At 42.4% G+C, this 23799-nt stretch overlaps 1 protein-coding gene across 3 annotated transcripts in view; it reads left to right on the top strand.

Annotated features, from left to right (window-relative positions):
- The first annotated feature begins 423 nt into the window (after nt 1-423).
- The window catches only part of LOC311100102 (mitogen-activated protein kinase kinase kinase 1-like), a 116664-nt gene continuing 93288 nt past the window's right edge, over nt 424-23799 (top strand). For all 3 annotated transcript variants that reach the window (XM_084140848.1, XM_084140847.1, XM_084140846.1), the window contains exon 1: nt 424-923. In XM_084140848.1, the coding sequence (XP_083996974.1) occupies nt 430-923 (494 nt within the window). In that variant the 5' untranslated portion in view covers nt 424-429. The remainder of the gene's footprint in view (nt 924-23799) is intronic.

Here is a 23799-nt window from a genome sequence, read left to right as displayed (position 1 = left end):
CTCCAGTTGTTATTATACCTCAGTGGCTCGAATGCCCCAATGTCTTTAAACCTGAGGGTGCCCTGGGTGTGTTTTCAGTTGCCAATGGTTTGTGCTTATTTATTGTTTAACTTTCTTTGCAGTTTTAAAATAAATCTACAACATTATTCTCAGTCATTGTTTTAAGCCTTTTGAAGTGGTATGACATGCTGACAGCCTTAAACAGGAGTCACTTATCATTAATTGTCAACCTTCTTTGAACGTTAATGTAACATTTTAGATGAGATTCGGACATTGCGTAAAGTTACGCAAAATACGCCAATGTATGCGCCTTTTACGGTATGTAGGCTAAACGTCACTGTTCTCTCGCTCCTCCCTCCCGAACCTCCCCCAATTCCCTCCTTCCCCTCTTCCATAGACCCTAATAAGTGATAAACTCTGGGACAGAAAATGGCGACGGCGGGGAGCCGGACCTCGTCGTCAGGAATATATGAATCGAATAACGGCACAAACGTTGGAAGTGGTCCTCAGGGAAACTCAAGCACTCCTGGTCTTCCAAGCTGTCCCGGAAAGGCGAAGAGTAGTACCGGGGAAAACTCGCAATGGAGACGTAAAAAGCTACGGAAAGTCCGAAGTGTGGATCTGGATAAACCTGAGTCGCAGCTCCTTTCTCCCGAGACTGGGACGGCTCCGATATCAGCGCAGCTGCACTTCTTGTCTATTTCCTCGCCTGGTGCTGTCCAGGCTACTTTATTACAGCAAACTCACCACATTCAGCAGAGCAACTCACTAACTGATCACCCTCTCTCAGATAAAACAAGTAATAGTTTGTCTACAGCCGCTCAGGAATTGTTGAAAACTTATTTAAAAAACAGCAACGACCATCTCAGTCCCGATAATGGTGCTACCCGAACTTCAATAGAAGTGAGCGATACACAAAATAGGTAAGGTTTATAAGATTGGCTCTCAGTGCATGGATGTTTGATTATCATTAATACTTTTTATCTTGTTGGTTGCATTCTGTCAGTTGCAGACATAACAGTTTGTAATTTGTAGCAAGGTGTTATATTGATTTGTGAGATTTCCTCATCTTCAAACTTGCAATATCTAGATTTATTAAATTCAAGTGCGTGTTTACTGTAAAGCATGATTTCTTTATGACAGTAAAACGTTTTATTGGTTTATAAATGATTAATTAATAATGATTATGCTTCTTATGTAGGCTATTTATATTTTATCATTATTCAAACGAATATCCCAATTCCAAGACCAGAGAATTCAAGGTCTGAAATGCTCCAACTCTAATCCAGTAGAAGGACTTTTTGTGTAAACTATAGAGGCAAAAGTGATACTTTTCACTGCCTATTTACAGATGTGCCATAGCAGCACTAGATTGCACTAGCAATTGGTTGTCTGAGAGTAAGATATTTAAATATCCTCACATTCCACTGAGAAAAAACGTATGTGAAAAGCAACAATATTTAAATATAATTGTTTTATTTATAAAATTGTTGGGGTGAAATAATTGATGTATGACAAACTCAGATTTATAGTATGTCACTTGCTTCAAGATGTTATTCCAATTCTGCTGTTGATCCTTTGCTATGCAATGTTCTACCATTCAAATAAATGTACACACACACACACACACTACAATATCTCTCTCAAAAACAATGTGACCTGTCATAATAATGTTACTAATTTACTCCTTGTTTTGTAATGGTTGCCATAAAAAATTAGTCAACTTCTAGATATTTATTTTTGTGAGTAGTGTTTAACAATCAACATCTTAGTGTCAGTTATGGTTCCAGGTTATTTTACAGGGCACGCAGGTGCTTAGGCTCACTGAAAACGTAGATTCTGTGTACCTTTACAGAACGAAGAGCCTCGGTTAATGAGTGATTATATAGTGCAAAGATCAGTGAACATAATCACGTGAGAAAGTTGAGAGTCGCCCAGGATGAATGACAGCTTTTTGGAAAATAAAGATTGTGAGACGACAATTTGTTGCAACATGAGACGTTGGCTTTTGGAACTGTACAGATAATGAAAGATGAATAGGATGTTGAAAGCTAAAGAAATTAATGGAAAGAGAGCTGGATTCCATTGTGGAGTTTCTTGTCCAGGATAATGGGCAAGGGCAAACCATCAGAATTCGCTCACCGCACAAACGTAGAATTCCAACAAACAACTGAACCCCATTCACCGAAGACCCACTATTGGACCTCAGAGGCCCAAACCCTTTTCTGACACAATCGTTTTCAAGGTTGAACTTCAGTCCTCTCTCCGCCTATCCTTTAGAAACAACACGATGAAATATACAGAACATTTAGACCTTTCTGTATTAATACAAGTTAACAGAACAGCATTAATAATTGTAAGCAGCATACAGAAATGTTGGTCATTTCACTAACCACGTTTCCTTCCGCAGTTTTTATGCGAGTAAAGTCATACTGTATAATTTTTTTTTAAAAACACGACAGCTGTGATGGAAACAGGAAGTTTCGGTACAATTTTATAAATGCTGACAGATCATTTGTTCGTTCGAGAAGATGGGATCTTTTTGTGTCTGTAAAATGATTTACGTGAGAAATGGTTGTGGAAACGCCTTTATGCACAAATATTGACATAATAACCATAATATCGAAGTAAACTTGGAGTCACTCGATGATATGGTGTGTGGTCCTCCCACTACAACTCGGGAAACCATGCAGTTTATTAGACTACAGATGAAATAAGTTATGATGAACTTCACAGGGTGGTGAAAGTGCACGGGGATGAGCTTGATGCTCCTTTCAAATAGATATCGAGGGTCTTATTCTGGTGACATGATGATTGATGCTCGACTGCCATTTGACAAATACAGTGCCTTCAAAAAGTATTCATACCCCTTGACTTATTCCACATTTCGTTGTGTTACAGCCTAATTTCAAAATGGATGAAATATATATTTTTTATCTCCCATTACTACACACAATAATACCCAATAATGACAAAGTGAAAACATATTTTTTAGAGGTTTTAGCAAATTTATTGAAAATGAAATACAGAAATGTCTCATTTACATAAGTATTCACACCCCTGAGTCAAAACACGTTAGAATCACCTTTGGCAGTGATTATAGCTGTGAGTCTTTCTGGGTAAGTCTCTTAAGAGCCTTGCAAACCTGGACTGTACAATATTTGCACATTATTCTTTAAAAAATTATTCAAGCTCTGTCAAGTTGGTTGTTGATCATTGCTAGACAGCCATTTTGAAGTTTTGCCATAGATTTTCAAGCCAATTTAAGTAACAAATGTAACTAGGCCACTCAAGAACATTCAATGTCGTCTTGGTAAGCAACTCCAGTGTATATTTGACCTTGTGTTTTAGGTTATTGTCTTGCTGTAAGGTGAATTTGTCTCCCAGTGTCTGTTGGAAAGCAGACTGAACCAGGTTTTCCTTTAGGTTTTTGCGTGTGCTTAGCTCTATTACGTTTCTTTTTATCCTTCCAAGATGGCGTAGCAGTGTGGTCATGTATTGTGTTGTGTCCTTGTGTAAATAGCCAGATTTTTAGTTTTTTGTATTTTTTTTGTATATATTTCTCTATCTCACTTCCCATCCTTTAACCAAATATACTTTCCTGCAACCCGCCTCACCCAATGTGGAACGGATTCTATTATTTATTTATTTTTATCAAGAACCTACGGCTGACTACTAGCTACTTGCTATTAGCCTCCGTTAGCGGTCTTCACCACTGTCCGTGGCCTGCACTACCTACCTACCAGCCAGCTCTGGACAATTATCGGTCTGCACAGCGTGCTATCGACCCAGAGCATATCGGATTTTCTGCCGGAATCACTGAATCACTGGACCTTAACACCGGATCATCGCAACTAGCTAGCTGCAACCGAATGGCTGTTGTTGGCTAATTCACCACTGTCCCGATGCACCAGTTAGCCTTGAGCTAGCCTCGAGCCAGGCCCATCTCCCGGCTATCTACCTCTCTGTCAACCGGACGGGACCTCCTAGTGTCGACACGGAGCCCCGCCGATCCATCATGACTGGTCTGCCGACGTAATCGTCTGATGTGGTTTCAACAGGTTTCCTGTTGCGACGACCACGAAGATCCATCTGCTAGCCCCGGCCCGCTAGCATGCGCAATCAACAGCCGTGCCTCCTGCTCGCCTGTGCTGTAGCAGCCTACAAACTGCTCCCGAACGTATCTATTGCTGTTCACTGGACCTTATGTTCACTCAGCTACACAGCTGATGCCTGCTGGACTGTTCCTTTACACGGTACCCTATCCTGTTTATCTGTTTAGCCTCAACCCAAACTTTCGTCGCCATTACCAGTTGTTGTCTTAGCACTCTCGAATAACACCTGTGATTGCGTTATGCCTCTCTCCCATTTCAATATGCCTAGCCTATTACTGTTTGGGCTAGTTCTTTTTGTACTATTTCGCTGTAGAACCTCCAGTCCCGCTCAACCAGCCTCAGAGAGCTCCTTTGTCCCACCCCCCATACACGCGGAGACCGGCTCAATCGGTACCTCCAGTGATGCTACCTCTTTCATCGTTACCCAATGCTTAGGTGTACTTCCACTGTACTCATATCCTTCCATATCCTTGTCTGTACATAATGCCCTGAATCTATTCTACAACGCCCGGAAATCTGCCCCTTTTATTCTCTGTACCCAACGCACTAGAAGACCAGTTCTTAAAGCCTTTAGCCATATCCTTATTCTATTCCTCCTCTGTTCCTCTGGTGATGTAGAGGTTAGCCCCTGTAGCCCCCAGTATCACTCCTACTCCCCAGGCGCTATCATTTGTTGACTTCTGTAACCGTAAAAGCCTTGGATTCTTGCATGTCAACATCAGAAGCCTTCTCACCAAGTTTGAGTTATTCACTGCGTTAGCACACCCTGCCAACCCTGATGTTCTAGCAGTGTCTGAATCCTGCTTAGGAAGGCCACCAAAAATTCAGACATTTCCATCCCGAAAAACAACCGTCTAGATAGAACTGCCAAAGGGGGTAGCCTGCAGTGCTCTATCATACTATCCAGGTCTGTGCCCAAACAGTTTGAGCTTCTACTTCTAAAAACCCACCTTTCCAGCAATAAGTCTCTCACTGCTGCCGCTTGCTACAGACCCCCCTCAGCCCCTAGTTGTGCCCTGGACACCATATGTGAATTGCTTGCCCCCCATCTATCCTCAGAGTTCGTACTGCTTGGTGACCTAAACTGGGATATGCTTAACACCCCGGCCGTCCTACAATCTAAACTAGATGCCCTCAATCTCACACAAATTATCAAGTAACCTACCAGGTACAACCCTAAATACATAAACATGGGCACCCTCATAGATATCATCCTGACTAATTTATCCTCTAAATACACCTCCGCTGTCTTCAACCAGGATCTCAGCGATAACTGCCTCATTGCCTGCATCCGTAATGGGTCCGCGGTCAAACGACCACCCCTCATCACTGTCAAACGCTCCCTAAAACACTTCAGCGAGCAGGCCTTTCTAATTGACCTGGCCTGGGTATCCTGGATGGATATTGACCTCATTCCGTCAGTAGAGGTTGCCTGGATGTTCTTCAAAAGTGCTTTCCTCTCCATCTTAAATAAGCATGCCCCATTCAAAAAATGCAGAACTAAGAAAAGATATAGCCCCTGGTTCACCCCGGATATGACTGCCCTTGACCAGCACAAAAACATCCTCTGGCGTACTGCATTAGCATCGAACAGCCCCCGCGATATGCAACTTTTCAGGGAAGTCAGGAACCAAATAGATAATCAGTTAGGAAAGCAAAGGCTAGCTTTTCAAACATAAATTTGCATCCTGTAGCACTAACTCCAAAAAGTTTTGGGACACTGAAGTCCATGGAGAATAAGAGCACCTTCTCCCAGCTACCCACTGCACTGAGGCTAGGAAACACTGTCACCACCGATAAAGCTACGATAATCGAGAATTTCAATAAGCATTTTGCCATTGCTGGCCATGCTTTCCACCTGGCTACCCCTACCCCGGCCACCAGCTCTGCACTCTCCGCTGCAACTTGCCCCCCCCCCCCCCCCCCCCCGCTTCTCCTTCACCCAAATTCAGTTAGTTGATGTCCTGAATGAGCTGCAAAATCTGGACCCCTACAAATCAGCTGGGCTAGACAATCTGGCCCATTTCTTTAAAAAATGAGCCGCCGAATTTGTCGCAACCCCTATTACTAGACTGTTCAACCTCTCTTTCGTATCGTCTGAGATCTCCAGAGATTGGAAAGCTGCCGCGGTCATCCCCCTCTTCAAATGGGGTGACACTCTAGATACAAACTGTTACAGACCTATATCCATCCTGCCCTGCCTTTCGAAAGTATTTGAAAGCCAAGTTAACAAACAGATCACCAACCATTTCGAATCCCACTGTACCTTCTCCACTATGCAATCTGGTTTCCTAGCTGGTCATTGGTGCACCTCAGCCGCGCTCAAGGTCCTAAACGATATTATAACCGTGATCAATAAAAGACAGTACTGTGCAGCCGTCTTTATCGACCTGGCCAAGGCTTTTGACTCTGTCAATCACCACATTCTTATTGGCAGACTAAATAGCCTTGGTTTCTCAAATGACTGCCTCGCCTGGTTCACCAACTACTTCTCAGAGTTCAATGTGTCAAATCGGAGGGCCTGTTGTCTGGACCTTTGGCAGTCTTTATGGGGGTGCCACAGGGTTCAAATCTCGGGCCGACTCTATTCTCTGTGTATATCAATGATGTCGCTCTTGCTGCTGGTGACTCTCAGATCCACCTCTACGCAGACGACATAATTTTGTATACATCTGGCCCTTCATTGGACACTGTGTTAACAAACCTCCAAACGAGCTTCAATGCCATACAACACTCCTTCCGTGGCCTCCAACTGCTCTTAAACGCTAGTAAAACTAAATGCATGCTCTTCAATCGAATGCTGCTTGCACCCGCCCGCCCGACTAGAATCAATACTCTCGGCGGGTTTGACTTAGAATATGTGGACATCTACAAATACCTAGGTGTCTGGTTAGACTGTAAACTCTCCTTCCATACTCACATTAAGCATCTCCAATCCAAAGTTAAATCTAGAATCGGCTTCCTATTTCGCAACAAAGCCTCCTTCACTCATGCTGCTAAACATGCCCTCGTAAAACTGACTATCCTACCGATCCTTGACTTCGGCGATGTCATTTACAAAATAGCTTCCAACACTCTACTCAGCAAATTGGATGTAGTGTATCACAGTGCCATCCGTTTTGTCACCAAAGCCCCATATACTACCCACCATTGTGACCTGTACGCTCTCGTTGGCTGGCCCTCACTACATATTAGTCACCAAACCCACTGGCTCCAGGTCATCTATAAATCTCTTCTAGGCAAATCCCCGCCTTATCTTAGCTCATTGGTCACCATAGCAACACCCACCAGCAGGTATATCTCACTGGTCATCCCCAAAGCCAACACCTCCTTTGGCCGCCATTCCTTCCAGTTCTCTGATGCAAATGACTGGATCGAACTGCAAAAATCTCTGAAGCTGGAGACACTTATCTCCCTCACTATCTTTAAGCATCAGTTGTCAGAGCAGCTTACCGATCACTGCACCTGTACACAGCCCATCTGTAATTAGCCCACCCAACTACCTCATCCCCATATTGTTATTTACATTGTTATTTATTTTGCTCATTTGCACCCCAGTATCTCTATTTGCACATCACCTTCTGCACATCTATCACTCCAGTGTTAATACTAAATTGTAATTATTTTGCACTATGACCTATTTATTGCCTTACCTCCATAACTTACTACATTTGCACAAACTGTATATAGATTTTCTATTGTGTTATTGACTGTATGTTTTGTTTATTCCATATGTATCTCTGTGTTTGTTGTTTTTATCGCACTGCTTTGCTTTATCTTGGCCAGGTCGCAGTTGTAAATGAGAACTTGTTCTCAACTGGCTTACCTGGTTAAATAAAGGTTAAATAAAAAAATACATTTTTTTAAATAATGAAAAACACCCTAGTCCTTGTCGATGACGAGCATACCCATAACATGATGCAGCCACCACCATGGTTGAAAATATGAAGAGTGGTACTCAGTGATATGTTGTGTTCGATTTGCCCCAAACGCTTTGTATTCAGCACATAAAGTTAATTTCTTTGCCACATTTTTGGCAGTTTTACTTTAGGGCCTTGTTGCAAACAGGATGCATGTTTTGGAATAGTTTTATTCTGTACAAGCTTCCTTCTTTTCACTCTGTCATTTAGGTTAGTATTGTGAAGTAACTACAATGTTGTTGATCCATTCTCAGTGTTCTCCCATCACAGCCATTCAACTCTGTAACTGTTTTAAATAAAGTCACCATTGGCCTCATGGTGAAATCCCTGAGCGGTTTCCTTCCTCTCCGCCAACTGCGTTAGGAAGGACGCCTGTATATTTGTAATGACTGGGTGTATTGATACACCATCCAAAGTGTATTTAATAACTACACCATGCTCAAATGGATATTCATAGTCTTTTTTAATTATTTTTACCATCTATGAATAAGTGCCCTTCTTTGTGAGGCATTGGAAAACCTCCCTGGTCTTTGTGGTTGAATCTGTGTTTAGAATTCACTAATCAATTGAGGGACCTTACAGATAATTTTATGTGTGGGGTACAGAGATGAGATAGTCATAATTTTTGTTTTTTTTAAACACTATTATTGCACAGTGAGTCCTATTGGCTGGGTGGGGTTGGGGGAATGGGATGGGATGGGAGGTTGGGGGTGGAGGCCCACTTCATTTTTGTTTTATTTTCCTGTATACAGTCGTGGTCAAAAGTTTTGAGAATGACACAAATATACATTTTCACAGTCTGCTGCCTCAGTTTTTATGATGTCAATTTGCATATACTCCAGAATGTTATGAAGAGTGATCAGATGAATTGCAATTAATTGCAAAGTCCCTCTTTGCCATGAAAATTAACTTAATCCCAACAAAAACATTTCCATTGCATTTCAGCCCTGCCACAAAAGAACCAGCTGACATCATGTCAGTGATTCTCTCGTAAACACAGGTGAGAGTGTTGACGAGGACAAGGCTAGAGATCACTCTGTCATGCTGATTGAGTTAGAATAACAGACTGGAAGCTTTAAAAGGAGGGTGGTGCTTGAAATCATTGTTCTTCCTCTGTTAACCATGGTTACATGCAAGGAAACACGTGCCGTCATCATTGCTTTGCACAAAAAGGGTTTCACAGGCAAGGATAATGTTGCTAGTAAGATTGCACCTAAATCAACCATTTATCGGATCATCAAGAACTTCAAGGAGAGAGGTTCAATTGTTGTGAAGAAGGTTTCAGGGCGCCCAAGAAAGTCCAGCAAGCGCCAGGACCATCTCCTAAAGTTGACTGTTGCGGGATCGGGGCACCACCAGTGCAGAGCTTGCTCAGGAATGGCAGCAGGCAGGTGTGAGTGCATCTGTACGCACAGTGAGGCGAAGATTTTTGGAGGATGGCCTGGTGTCAAGAAAGGCAGCGGGGAAGCCACTTCTCTCCAGGACAAACATCAGGGACAGACTGATATTCTGTAAAAGGTACAGGGATTGGACTGCTGAGGACTGGGGTAAAGTCATTTTCTCTGATGAATCCCCTTTCCGATTGTTTGGGGCATCCGGAAAAAAGCTTGTCCAGAGAAGACAAGGTGAGCGCTACCATCAGTCCTGTGTCATGCCAACAGTAAAGCATCCTGAGACCATTCATGTATGGGGTTGCTTCTCAGCCAAGGGAGTGGGCTCACTCACAATTTTGCCTAAGAACACATCCTCCGAGAGCAACTTCTCCCAACCATCCAAGAACAGTTTGGTGACGAACAATGCCTTTTCCAGCATGATGGAGCACCTTGCCATAAGGCAAAAGTGATAACTAAGTGGCTCGGGGAACAAAACATCGACATTTTGGGTCCATGGCCAGGAAACTCCCCAGACCTTAATCCCATTGAGAACTTGTGGTCGATCCTCAAGAGGTGGGTGGACAAACAAAAACCCACAAATTCGGACGAACTCCAAGCATTGATTATGCAAGAATGGGCTGCCATCAGTCAGGATGTGGCCCAGAAGTTAATTGACAGCATGCCAGGGCGGATTGCAGAGGTCTTGAAAAAGAAGGGTCAACACTGCTAATATTGACTCTTTGCATAAACTTAATGTAATAAAAGCCTTTGACACTTATGGAATGCTTGTAATCATACTTCAGTATACCATAGTAACATCTGACAAAAATATCTAAAAACACTGAAGCAGCAAACTTTGTGAAGGCCAATACTTGTGTCATTCTCAAAACTTTTGACCACGACTGTATACTGAATTTATTATTACTTAAACTTTAAAATCTGATAAAATATTATCAATACTTTGTAGTTACATTGAGGGAAAAAAGTATTTGATCCCCTGCTGATTTTGTATGTTTGCCCATCGACAAAGACATGATCAGTCAATCATTTTAATGGTAGGTTTATTTGAACAGTGAGAGACAGAATAACAAACAAAAAATCCAGAAAAACGCATGTCAAAAATGTTATAAATTGATTTGCATTTTAATGAGGGAAATAAGTATTTGACCCCTCTGCAAAACATGACTTAGTACTTGGTGGCAAAACCCTTGTTGGCAATCACAGAGGTCAGACGTTTCTTGTAGTTGGCCACCTCTCAGGAAGGATTTTGTCCCACTCCTCTTTGCAGATCTTCTCCAAGTCATTAAGGTTTCGAGGCTGACGTTTGGCAACTCGAACCTTCAGCTCCCACCACAGATTTTCTATGGGATTAAGGTCTGGAGACTGGCTAGGCCACTCCAGGACCTTAATGTGCCTCTTCTTGAGCCACTCCTTTGTTGTTTTGGGTCATTTTCAATGCCTGGCTGAGGGAAGGAGGTTCTCACCCAAGATTTGACGGTACTCGTCCCTTTGATGCGGTGAAGTTGTCCTGTCCCCTTAGCAGAAAAACACCCCAAAGCATAATGTTTCCACCTCCATGTTTGACGGTGGGGATGTTGTTCTTGGGGTCATAGGCAGCATTCCTCCTCCTCCAAACACGGCGAGTTGAGTTGATGCCAAAGAGCTCCATTTTGGTCTCATCTGACCACAACACTTTCACCCAGTTCACCTCTGAATCATTCAGATGTTCATTGGCAAACTTCAGACAGGCCTGTATATGTGCTTTCTTGAGCAGGGGGACCTTGCGGGCGCTGCAGGATTTCAGTCCTTCACGGCGTAGTGTGTTACCAATTGTTTTCTTGGTGATTATGATCACAGCTGCCTTGAGATCATTGACAAGATCCTCCCATGTAGTTCTGGGCTGATTCCTCACCATTCTCATGATCATTGCAACTCCACGAGATGAGATCTTGCATGGAGCCCCAGGCCGAGGGAGATTGACAGTTCTTTTGTGTTTCTGCCATTTGCATATAATCGCACCAACTGTTGTCACCTTCTCACCAAGCTGCTTGGCGATGGTCTTGTAGCCCATTCCAGCCTTGTGTAGGTCTACAATCTTGTCCCTGACATCCTTGGAGAGGTCTTTGGTCTTGACCATGGTGGAGAGTTTGGAATCTGATTGATTGATTGCTTCTGTGGACAGGTGTATTTTATACAGGTAACAAGCTGAGATTAGGAGCACTCCCTTTAAGAGTGTGCTCCTAATCTCAGCTCGTTACCTGTATAAAAGACACCTGGGGGGGTCAAATACTTATTTCCCTCATTAAAATGCAAATCAATTTATAACATTTTTGGCATGTATTTTTCTGGATTTTGTTGTTGTTATTCTATCTCTCACTGTTCAAATAAACCTACCATTAAAATTATAGACTGATAATTTATTTGTCAGTGGGCTAACGTATAAAATCAGCAGGGGATCAAATACTTTTTTCCCTCACTGTATGTACCTTTTTGTGTTTAAAAAAAAAAAGGTCTTATTTTTTCTTCTTCGGAGTGGCAGCCCACAGGTGCAATATGTGAAATAATGTATTGAAAATATTTGAATTGATATTAATTGAAATATTGTACCTGTAACCCCCCCACCCAACGAAAAAAGGACTAAATTAAATACAAATTTGGTGACACTTTTCTTTCTTTGTACACAATATTTGTGCACTTCAGACTAAACTAAAGGGAGGACTCGATGGGCACACTGAACGGCTCATGTCTCACAAGGCCCTTATTTTAATTTCTATAGAGGCCTAAAAGTTAGTATCTGAGGGAGATTCTATAATGGTAGGTACATTATAGTGGAAATGGCCTACCTTTTTGAGGAGTTGCATGGCTTCACTGTGTATGTTATATTATTTATGCCATTGGTGCTCTACATATCCTGACTGCGTTGTGAAGTTGAGGTCTACTGAAGGAGTAAAGCTATCACTTTCACTGCCTGGGGCCAGAACATCGCCCAACCACGTCCTCAGCAGATCACACAAACAAGAAAAGCTGCACCTCCATTGACTTTTCATCCATATCTTCTCAGCTCAGCCATTTTAAGTTGTTGAAGCTCTTGTTTGGCTCTGTGGTATGTTTACAATGAAACTGGATACAATTCACCGGGGCCTTAACCTCAACTGATCAGTTGGCACTTGAAAGGCTGATGATAGTGGAACCTGACTATTGTGATTTTTGAAGGACAGAAGTTTCCTTTGGAAAAGAAGATGCTGGTATGTGGCCAATGGTTGTTTCCTACCCATCGGGGGGTCGCAATTAATTTGCCTATGTGGCAGTAGTTCTGATATTCTGGTTTACAGTAGGCCGACAGTCTGATGAAGGATAAGTTCTGCCCCCCGTGTAATCCCTACCATGTTTTGTGGTTTAGCCATTGACCTTCTCCACTTTCTGAATTGTGTAATGTCACGTTTCTGAATTGCACTTGTAAAGTTTTAGGCTTCATCATTTGTATTCTGTTAGGGGACCTTTCTACTTCTGATAGACATGCTTATATAGTAGCCTATATCCTTTAATGTGGTTGTCGTGTTTGATTAGTGTTTTTACGCCTCTTTTAAACTCCTCACATCCTTGGCTGTTGGGGCTATTATACTTAACTGCATGAAGATGTCATGCCATTTTAGGTAAACATTGCTATTATCGGCAGCCTCATCTGATCAGGGGTAATTTGTGAAGCACACTTCCTTTGGACTGCACCCCTCCCAGCAATCACAAACTAAACATTTTGGGTGAAAAAATTTAGCTCCAAAATCCCCTCTCCATGCACGTCCCTTAGGATCCATAATTGAGAGTTTCCAGAAGTAATTTCACCTCTCACGTTTTATTTTGCTGACGCTGCTCCAGGCTTAGGTTTAAAACACTGCTTTACTAAATTCTCTTGAGTTGGAGATGTTGAAGATTTGAAGCAATATTTGGGCTTAGGTCATGGTTTTCTTTGGACATTTTCAGCCTGGGGGGCATTATTTCATTCATGTCTTGTCCGATCATCGTGGTGAATGAGTCATAGTGGCTCCAACACTGGGATGGTCACTGAACAGCTAGGGGTAGTGGCTCTTTTGGAGTCTACTTCAAATTAGTAGCTGGCTAACATCTGGATGGAAGTAGAGGGAAAGCCTTTAAAGTGCAAAACCCATGGCCACTTTAAAGAGTATGACCTCACATCAAATCTTTCAATAGATGAACTGCGGATGTCAGTATAGTCATATGCTAAAATGACACAAGCATGAGTGTAATATAAAGAAGTGTGAGTGGTCATCTAAGTGTTGTTAACCTATGCAGTAAGTCGAGGACCATGGATAAGGTCAATGATCAACCGAAGTTCTAGATGTTCCAAAGTCATTAAATGTTGTGGAGGGTAGGCCTCAGTTATGCTGAAAATCAAATGCGTTACAACAAAAACGGAGACCCTATTTTTATTATATAAACACTACCAGTCAAAAGTTTGGACACACCTACTCATTCAAGGGTTTTTCTTTATTTTTACTATTTTATACAATGCAGAATAATAGTGAAGACATCAAAACTATTAAATAACACATGGAATCATGTAGTAACCAAAAACGTGTTAAACAAATCAAAATATATTTTATTTTTGAGATATTTCAAAGTAGCCACCCTTTGCATTGATGACAGCTTTGCACACTTGGCATTCTCTCAACCAGCTTCATGAGGTAGTCACCTGGAATGCATTTCAATTAACAGGTATGCCTTGTTAAAAGTTAATTTGTGGAATTTCTTTCCTACTTAATGCGTTTGAGCCAATCAGTTGCGTTGTGACAAGATAGGGGTGGTATACAGAAGATAGCCCTATTTGGTAAAATACCAAGTCCATATTATGGCAAGAACAGCTCAAATAAGCAAAGATAAACGACAGTCCATCATTACTTTAAGACATGAAGGTCAGTCAATCCGGAAAATTGAAAGTTTCTTCAAGTGCAGTCGCAAAAACCATCAAGCGATATGATGGAACTGGCTCTCATGAGGACCGCCACAGGAAAGTAAGACCCAGAGTTACCTCTGCTGCAGAGGATACGTTCATTAGAGTTAACTGCACCTCAGATTGCAGCCCAAATAAATGCTTCACGGAGTTCAAGTAACCGACAGCTCAACATGAATTGTTCAGAGGAGACTGCGTGAATCAGGCCTTCATGGTCGAATTGCTGCAAAGAAACCACTACTGAAGGACACCAATAATAAGAAGAGACTTGCTTGGGCCAAGAAACACGAGCAATGGACATTAGACCAGTGGAAATCTGTCCTTTGGTCTGATAAGTCCAAATTTGAGATTTTTGGTTCCAACCGCTGTGTCTTTGTGAGACGCAGAGTAGGTGAACTGATGATCTCCACATTTGTGGTTCCCACCGTGAAGCATGGAGGATGAGGTGTGATGGTGTGGGGGTGCATTGCTGGTGACACTGTCTGTGATTTATTTAGAATTCAAGGCACACTTAACCAGCATGGCTACCACAGCATTCTGCATTGATACGCCATCCCATCTGGTTTGGACTTAGTGGGATTATCATTTGTTTTTCAACAAGACAATGACCCAACACACCTCCAGGCTGTGTAAGGGCTATTTTACCAATATGGAGAGTGATGTTGCATCAGATGTCCTGGCCTCCACAATCCCCCGATCTCAACCCAATTCAGATGGTTTGGGATGAGTCTGATGGCAGAGTGCTCAGCATATGTGGGAACTCCTTCAAGACTGTTGGAAAAGCATTCCAGGTGAAGCTGCTTGAGAGATTGCCAAGAGTGTGCAAAGCTGTCATCAAGGCAAAGGGTGGCTATTTGAAGAATCTCAAATATCAAATATATTTTGATTTGTTGAACACTTTTTTGGTTATTACATGATTCCATATGTGTTATTTCATAGTTTTGATGTCTTCACTATTATTCTACAATGTAGAAAATAGTAAAAATAAAGAAAAATCCTTCAATGAGTAGGTGTGTCCAAACTTTTGACTGGTACTGTATATATACTGTAGATATCATTGTTTTTTATTGTATTTTTTTTGTATTGTCACATACACCGGATAGGGTGACAGGGTATTATGTAACATCCCACTTCAGCCCTGCTCCTTTTTGACAGTGAGTGGAGAGCCTTTTGTGAACCAGACCAGAGGATCTCCTCTGTACCAATGTGCAATGCAGGGTCGGTAAAGTGGCATGTGAAATGCGACACTTTGCCTCTCGGGGATAGAACGGACCCTTTGGTGGAGTCAAGGTGAGCCACTGAGCTATTCCCACCGAATCACATGACTAGCGCTCTCACTGAGGCGCTGAGTAGAATGCGAAGAGTGCTTTGATGCTTTGATCTTGTCATCCAGAACTGTCTGGTTTGACCACTGCACCCCTATTTCCACTGCCAACTCCACCATCAAGATATGTTTAAAGGCGCTATGTTTATATTTTGTGGCGGAGATGGCCGCGTACAGATTGGTTTTCAATTACTCAGTGTAGCTTTCAACATTTAGTTTTCAGTGATTAGTTTTAATTCAAGTATTGGGGTTTTCCAGTCCAATAGAGATTTTGCAGAGAAACAATTAATTTTACTAGTATTTATTTGACACAGGTTCACATTCAATTTATCTCCTAGTTTAGAGGTCTTCTAGGACCTAGATGGAAACACTTCTTTGTTTTACAACAGTGTTTGATGCAGACCATTTCTAACAATTTACAGTGCCTTCATAAAGTATTCACACCTCTTGAATTTTCCACATTTTGTTGTGTTACAGCCTGAATTTAAAATTGATTAAATTGAGATTTTTTGTTCACTGGTCTACACACAATACCCCATAATGTCAATCATTTTTTTAAGCAAATGAATTACAAATGAAAAGCTGAAATGTCTTGAGTCAATAAGTATTCAACCCCTTTGTTATGGTAAACCTAAATAAGTTCAGGAGTAAAAAGTTGCTGAACAAGTCCCATAATAAGTTGCATGGACTCTGTGTGCAATAATAGTGTTTAACATGATTTTTGAATGACTACCTCATCTCTGTACCCCACACATACAATTATCAGTAATGTCCCTCAGTCGAGCAGTGAATTTAAATCACAGATTCTACCACAAAGACCAGGGAGGTTTTCCAATGCCTCGCAAAGAAGGGCACCTATTTGGTAGATGGGTAAAACTAAAAAAGCACGCATGAATATCCCTTTGAGCATGGTGAAGTTATTAAATACACTTTGGATTAATAAAAATATTCCAAAACATGCATCCTGTTTGCAACAAGGCACTTATGTAATACTGTGGCAAAGCAATTCACTTTTTGTCCTGAATACAAAGTGTTATGTTTGGGGCAAATCCAATACAACACATGTCTGAGTACCGCTCTCCATATTCTTAAGCATAGTGGTTGCTGCATCATGTTATGGGTATGCTTGTAATCATTAAGGAATTGCGAGTTTTTCAGGATAAAAAATAAATGGAATGGAGCTAAGCACAGGCAAAATCCTGAAGGAAAACCTAGTTAAATCTGCTTTCCACCAGACACTGGGAGATGAATTCATCTTTTAGCAGGACAATAACTTAAAACACAAGGTCAAATCTACACTGGAGTTGCTTACCAAGAATACAGTGAATGTTCCTGAAAATGGTTGTCTAGTAATGATCAACAACCAAATTGACAGAGCTTGAAGAATTTTGAAAAGAATGATGGGCAAATGTTGCACAAGCTTTTAGAGACGTCAAATCTAGACTTTACCGTGAAATGCTTACTTACAAGCCCTTAACCAACAATGCAGTAAAAAAAAAAGAGTTAAGAATATATTTACTAAATAAACTAAAGTAAAATAAAAAATACAAAAATAACAGTAACGAGGCTATATCCAGGGGGAACCGGTATCGAGTCAATGTGTGGGGGTACAGGTTAGTCAAGGTAATTGAGGTAATATGTAGATGTAGGTAGGGGTAAAGTGACTATGCATTGATAATAAACAGCGAGTAGCAGCAGCGTCAATGCAAATAGTCCGGGTAGCCATTTGATTCATTGTTCAGCGGGCTTATGGCTTGGGGGTAGAAGATGTTAAGGAGCCTTTTGGACCTAGACTTGGTGCTCCGGTCCGCTTGCCGTGCGGTAGCAGAGAGAACAGTCTATGACTAGGGTGACTGAATTTTTAGGGCCTTCCTCTGACACCGCCTGGTATAGAGGTCCTGGATGGCAGGAAGCTTGGCCCCAGTGATGTACTGGGCCATACGCACTACCCTCTGTAGCGCCTTGTGCCTCCGAGCAGTTGCCATACCAGGCGGGGATGCAACCAGTCAGACCTAAGGACCCATGCCAAATCTTTTCAGTCTCATGAGGGGAAATAGGAGTTGTCGTGCCCTCTTCACGACTGTCTTGGTGTGTTTGGACCATTATAATTTGCGAATTGGAGTGAGTGTAGGGTTTCTGGGATGATAATGTTAATGTGAGAAATGGCCAGCCTTTCAAAGCACTTCATGGCTACAGATGTGAGTGCTACGGGTCGGTAGTCATTTAGGCAGGTCACCAAGGCGTTCTTGGGCACAGGGACTATGGTGGTCTGCTTGAAACATGTTGGTATTACAGACTCGGTCAGGGACAGGTTGAAAGTGTCAGTGAAGACACATGCCAGTTGGTCAGCGCATTCTCTGAGTACACGTTCTGGTAATCCTTCTGGCCCTGCTGCTTTGTGATTGTTGACCTGTTTTAAGGTCTTACTCCCATCGGCTATGGAGAGCGTGATCACACAGTTGTCCGGAACAGATGGTGCTCTCACGCATGCTTCAGTGTTGCTTGCTTCGAAGCGTGCATAGAAGGTATTTAGCTTGTCTGGTAGGCTTTTGTCACTGGCAGCTCGTGGCTGGGCTTCCCTTTGTAGTCCGTAATTGTTTGCAATCCCGGCCACATCCGACGAGCATCAGAGGCGGTGTAGTAGGATTTAATCTTAGTCCTGTATTGACGCTTTGCCTGTTTGATGGTTCGTCGGAGGGCATAGCGGGATTTCTTATAAGTGTCCGGGTTAGAGTCCCGCTCCTTGAAAGCAGCAGCTCTGCCCTTTAGCTCAGTGCGGATGTTGCCTGTAATCCATGGCTTCTGGTGGGGACAACATCATCGAGGCACTTATTGATGAAGCTGATGCTTCCTGCTGGTACTGGTACTTCCTGATTTAGTTTTTGTTTGTAAGCAGGAATCAGCAGGATAGTGTTATGGTCAGATTTACCAAATGGAGGGCGAGGGAGAGCTTTGTACGCGTCTCTGTGTGTGGAGTAAAGGTGGTCTAGAGTTTTTATTCCTCTGGTTGCACATGTTACATGCTGGTAGAAATTAGGTAAAACGGATTTAAGTTTACCTGCATTAAAGTCCCCGGCCACTAGGAGCGCCACCTCTGGATGAGCATTTTCTTGTTTGCATATGGCCTTATACAGCTCGTTGAGTGCAGTCTTAGTGCCAGCATCAGTTTGTGGTGGTAAATTGACAGCTATGATAAATATAGATAGTGTGGTCTACAGCTTATCATGAGGTACTCTACCTCAGGCGAGCAAAACCTATTGACTTCTTTAATATTAGATTTCGCGCACCATCTGTTATTGATAAATAGACACACCACCACCCCTCGTCTTACCGGAGGTAGCTGTTCTGTCTTGCCGATGCACGGAAAACCCATCCAACTGTATGTCATCCATGTCGTCTTTCAGCCACGACTCGGTGAAACATAAGATATTACAGTTTTTAATGTCCCGTTGGTAGGATAGTCTCGAACAGAGCTCATCCAGTTTATTCCCAATGATTGCAACGTTGGCAAATGGGACGGATGGTAGAGGCGGGTTACCCACTCGCCGACTAATTCTCACAAGGCACCCAGATCTGCGTCCCCTGTATCGGCATCTCCTATTCAAGCGAATGACGGGGATTTGGCCCTTGTCCGGTAGCAGCAGTAAATCCTTCGCGTCCGACTCATTAAAGAAAAAATCTTCGTCCAGTTCGAGGTGAGTAATCACTGTCCTGATATCCAGAAGCTCTTTTCGTTCATAAGAGACGGTGGCAGAAAAATGATGTACAAAATAAGTTACAAAGAACGCACAATTGGTTAGGAGCCCGTAAAATGGCAGCCATCCCCTCTGGTGCCATTCCTGTAACAGACTTACCCAGAAAGACTTACAGCTGTAATCGCTGCCAAAGGTGCTTCTACAAAGTATTGACTCAGGAGCAGTGGCGGCTCCTGAAAAAATTCTCAGGGGGGGCAATTTTTCTGATGATTTAGGTGACCTACACACATTTAAAAAAATATATGTCCAGCAACAACATGAAGACAGGGGCAGCATATAAGTCAATACCAGAAGCATTTATTGACTGATCTCAAAAGTGTTGGCTTACAAAAGCAAAATAAGTTATCACAATAAAAATAATCAAGGGTGTTCTTTCACATTCCTCAACACTGCAGAAACAATATGCATTTCCATAAAACACCTCATCTAATTGTGCCACAAAGTTGACAAGTCCAAGAAAAATACCAGGGTTGGTGGAGCCCTCAGTTTCATCTTTGCCTCGTAAAGCTAACTCAAACACTCCGCAAAACTTCACACACTGGATTAGCCGGCTGAGGATGTGGCGGTTCTTGCTAACCTCATCGTTGTGGCGGCGGACAGCTAGCCTGTATCCCTCATCCAGTTGAGTGGCAATGTTCACTCTCCCCAAAGCAGACAATCTCAAACAGCTATCCATGTGGGTCTTTGACAGCTCATGTTTCTTAATCTTTTCTGAAAGATGGTGCATGTCCGTTACACCAGTCGCTGTCCAAGCGGTGCTGTCTGCCGTGCCGCCTTCAGGGTGAAAGAGTAAGCAGGGGTAGCAGAAGACTGCATTAGCTACATCGCAGCCTGCTAGCCAGGTTTTTCGTTCGTACCAATTTTTGGAAAATCCTCGGGTGTAGGACTTTCCCCCTTTAGTAAAAACCTGTTGAATTATTAAATTTGGTCTGGGAGGTCCTAATTGTTTCGTTGCCAATTTATCTTGATTTGTTCGCCGACAAAAAGGAACTTCTTTCAAAGAGACAATCGAGTTGCACTGAACGCTAGCCATCTTGACAGTAGTACGTGAATTGATTGACGCTGCTACCCGCTCTTTTCTTAGTTACGTTCATGGTTATGTTACGTATGACGAAAGCGCGTAAGTGCAAGCCCTCCCGGAACCCATAGAGATTGTATTGAAAGCTCTGATATTTGAAAAAAAAAGATTTTACATGAGAGTCTATGAGAGACTTCTGGGGCGATTTTCAACCTGACTGAAATCGCCCCAAAAGGGGCGGGGCCATTTTAAGCACGACTTTAGCCTGATTGGACATTTAGTGGCAGATCAGACGTCTAGATTAGAACACTGATAACTACTGTTGCCGTGATATAATTGATTAGAAAAAAAATCCCTTCCTTTTCCCGTTTGGCAGTGCGTCGCCCATATCGCCCTAATGAACACACCGCCCCTGCTCAGGAGTGTGAATACTTATGTCATGTTTTCTCTTTGTCATTATGGGTTATTGACTGTAGATGGATGAGGTATTTAAAACAAATATTTAATACATTTTGAATTCAGGCTGTAACACAACAAAATGTGGAATAAGTCAAGGGGTATGAATTAGGGTTTAATATTTTCCCGGTATTTTACAAATGTTCCATCCCAAGAATAAATCACTTTTCTCCCGGGTAACCCGGTATTTCCCGGCAAAACCGGAAGTGTCATTCAAAAGCATTATAAAATATAAATAAATAATTAATATAAATGAATTAATATATAAATAGGCCTATGTCTGGATTTGATTAGAGCTTTGATCGAAAATTCAAACCTGATGCAACCTGAGCCTGATTGAATACATCTTATGAGCACTACATTAAAGACATTTAATGAGCCCATGCCCAAAAAAGCCCAAATGATTGTGCCATTATCCAATACATAGGCTATATGATATATAGGCTACTGCACATTGCGCACGACAGAAAATCATGAAAGCACATAGATGTAGCAATGGTCTCTTAGGTAAATAAATGAAACAAGCTCCAGTAGGCTAATCTTTTTGACTGTGGATTGTATTAGTGTACTGTATTGTATTATACTATATTATATGACTGGAATTACGCACCTCGTTCAAACCATGATAAAGCAGGGAGAGAACATGTGATTCTGGTGCAGCTCATGCGGCTCACAGAATTACAAGTATAGGCTAGCGAATTTGATTTACATTTTTCGTAATATTTCCCCTAATGTTATTAGCCTACCTTCTCTTTCTCTCTCTAGTGTTGCTTCATTCTTTCCTCGCTTTCAACAGTTAAATGAAATACGTTTTTTTGTCCTTATCTTCATCATTTTAATGACATGCTTGTTACAGGAGTGGTTCGCAGTTCCGGAGCGACCCACTAGGTGTCAACCTCCGACAACCTTAGGCACCTCCTCACTCACAGTCTGGACTAATCATTATCCAATTGGTGTCACCTGTGTGTCTACCTGTTCACCGGTGTATTTATGCCCTCACTTCCCTGTGTTCCCTTGCTCTGTTTTCTCTGCTAGTTTCTCAATGCCCAACAGTACTAATCAGTGTCTGATCGGAGACCTATGTACAGGTACTTGAGAAGTGTTCTCCCTGTTTCATTGTTGTTTTCAGTCGTAGTTAGTATTTCGTATGTTTGCTGTCAGCCTGTTTTTGGAGACCAATTTGCTCTTCCTTTATTTTATTGTGAGAAGTCCGTTATTTTGTATCCTGGTTTTGGGACCACCAGTAAAGATCCTTGTTTCACCATCTCTGCCTACTGCCTAATGTGTATCCTGCACCGCACCTGGGTCACATCTCACACCAACCCTTACACATGCTTGAATAATATAGGACTAGAATGAGATGCAGAAGGCTTTCACTTCTCTTGACGAGGTTCGAATGGTTATGGGTCTGAATAAATAACTGCTATAGCCTACCGGCATTGCGCGTTCGCTCTTCTTTCAAGCTACCCCTGAGTTCTATTGGCTGCTGTATTTAACATTCAGCAAACAAGAGCTCTTCGAATAGTCTATTGGTATAAGAAATGCTAAAAAAATAATAATGTCTAAGCTAAGGAGCCTTTTTTACAGAGGGAGGCCAGCGGAGCACAGGTGCGTGCGTATTGCACAAGAGACAGAGGCTATAACTTAGAAGCTTATTATGCATAACCCATCATTCATTAGCTTAATATAAGGGTAATACTGCATTTAATTTATTACCTGAAAGAGGTAGGCTAGGACATCTACAGTATACAGTGCATTCGGAAAGTATTCAGACCCCTTGACCTTTTCCACATTTTGTTACATTACAGCCTTATTCTAAAATAGATTAAATCGTTTTTTCCCTCATCAATCTACACAGAATACCCCATAATAACAAACAAAAAACAGGTTCTTAGAAATTTTTGCAAATGTATTAAAAATAAAAAACTGAAATATCACATTTCCATAAGTATTCAGACCCTTTACTCAGTACTTTGTTGAAGAACCTTTGGCAGCGATTACAAGCTCAAGTCTTCTTGGGCATGACACTACAAGCTTGGCACCCCTGTATTTAGGGAGTTTCTCCCATTCTTCTCTGCAGATCCTGTCAAGCTCTGTCAGGCTGGATGGGGAGCGTCGCTGCACAGCTATTTTCAGGTCTCTCCAGAGATGTTTGATCGGGTTCAAGTCCGGGCTCTGGCTGGGCCACTCAAGGACATTCAGAGACTTGTCCCGAAGCCACTCCTGCGTTGTCTTGGCTGTGTGGTTAGGGTCGTTGTCCTGTTGGAAGGTGAACCTTCGCCCCAGTCTGAGGTCCTGAGTGCTCTCGAGCAGGTTTTCATCAAGGATCTCTCTGTACTTTGCTCCGTTCATCTTTCGCTCGATCCTGACTAGTCTCCCAGTCCCTGCCGCTGAAAAACATCCCCACAGCATGATGCTGCCACCACCATGTTTCACTGTAGGGATGGTGTCAGTTTCCTCCAGACGTGAAGCTTGGTATTCAGGCCAAAGAGTTAAATCTTGTTTCATCAGACCAGATACTCTTGTTACTCATGGTCTGAGAGTCCTTTAGGTGCCTTTTGGCAAACTCCAAGCGGGCTGTCATGTGCCTTTTACTGAGGAGTGGTTTCCGTCTGGCCACTCTACCATAAAGGCCTGATTGGTGGAGTGCTGCAGAGATGGTTGTCCTTCTGGAAGGTTCTCCCATCTCCACAGAGGAACTCTGGAGCTCTGTCAGAGTGACCATCGGGTTCTTCGTCACCTCCCTGACCAAGGCCCTTCTCCCCGATTGCTCAGTTTAGCCAGGCAGCCAGCTCTAGGAAGAGTCTTGGTGGTTCCAAACTTCTTCCATTTAATGATGGAGGCCACTGTGTTCTTGTGGGCCTTCAATGCT

Source organism: Coregonus lavaretus, assembly GCF_964263955.1.
Source record: "Coregonus lavaretus genome assembly, chromosome: 24".
Taxonomy (NCBI): Eukaryota; Metazoa; Chordata; class Actinopteri; order Salmoniformes; family Salmonidae; genus Coregonus; species Coregonus lavaretus.
This window is presented reverse-complemented; position numbering and strand designations above follow the sequence as displayed.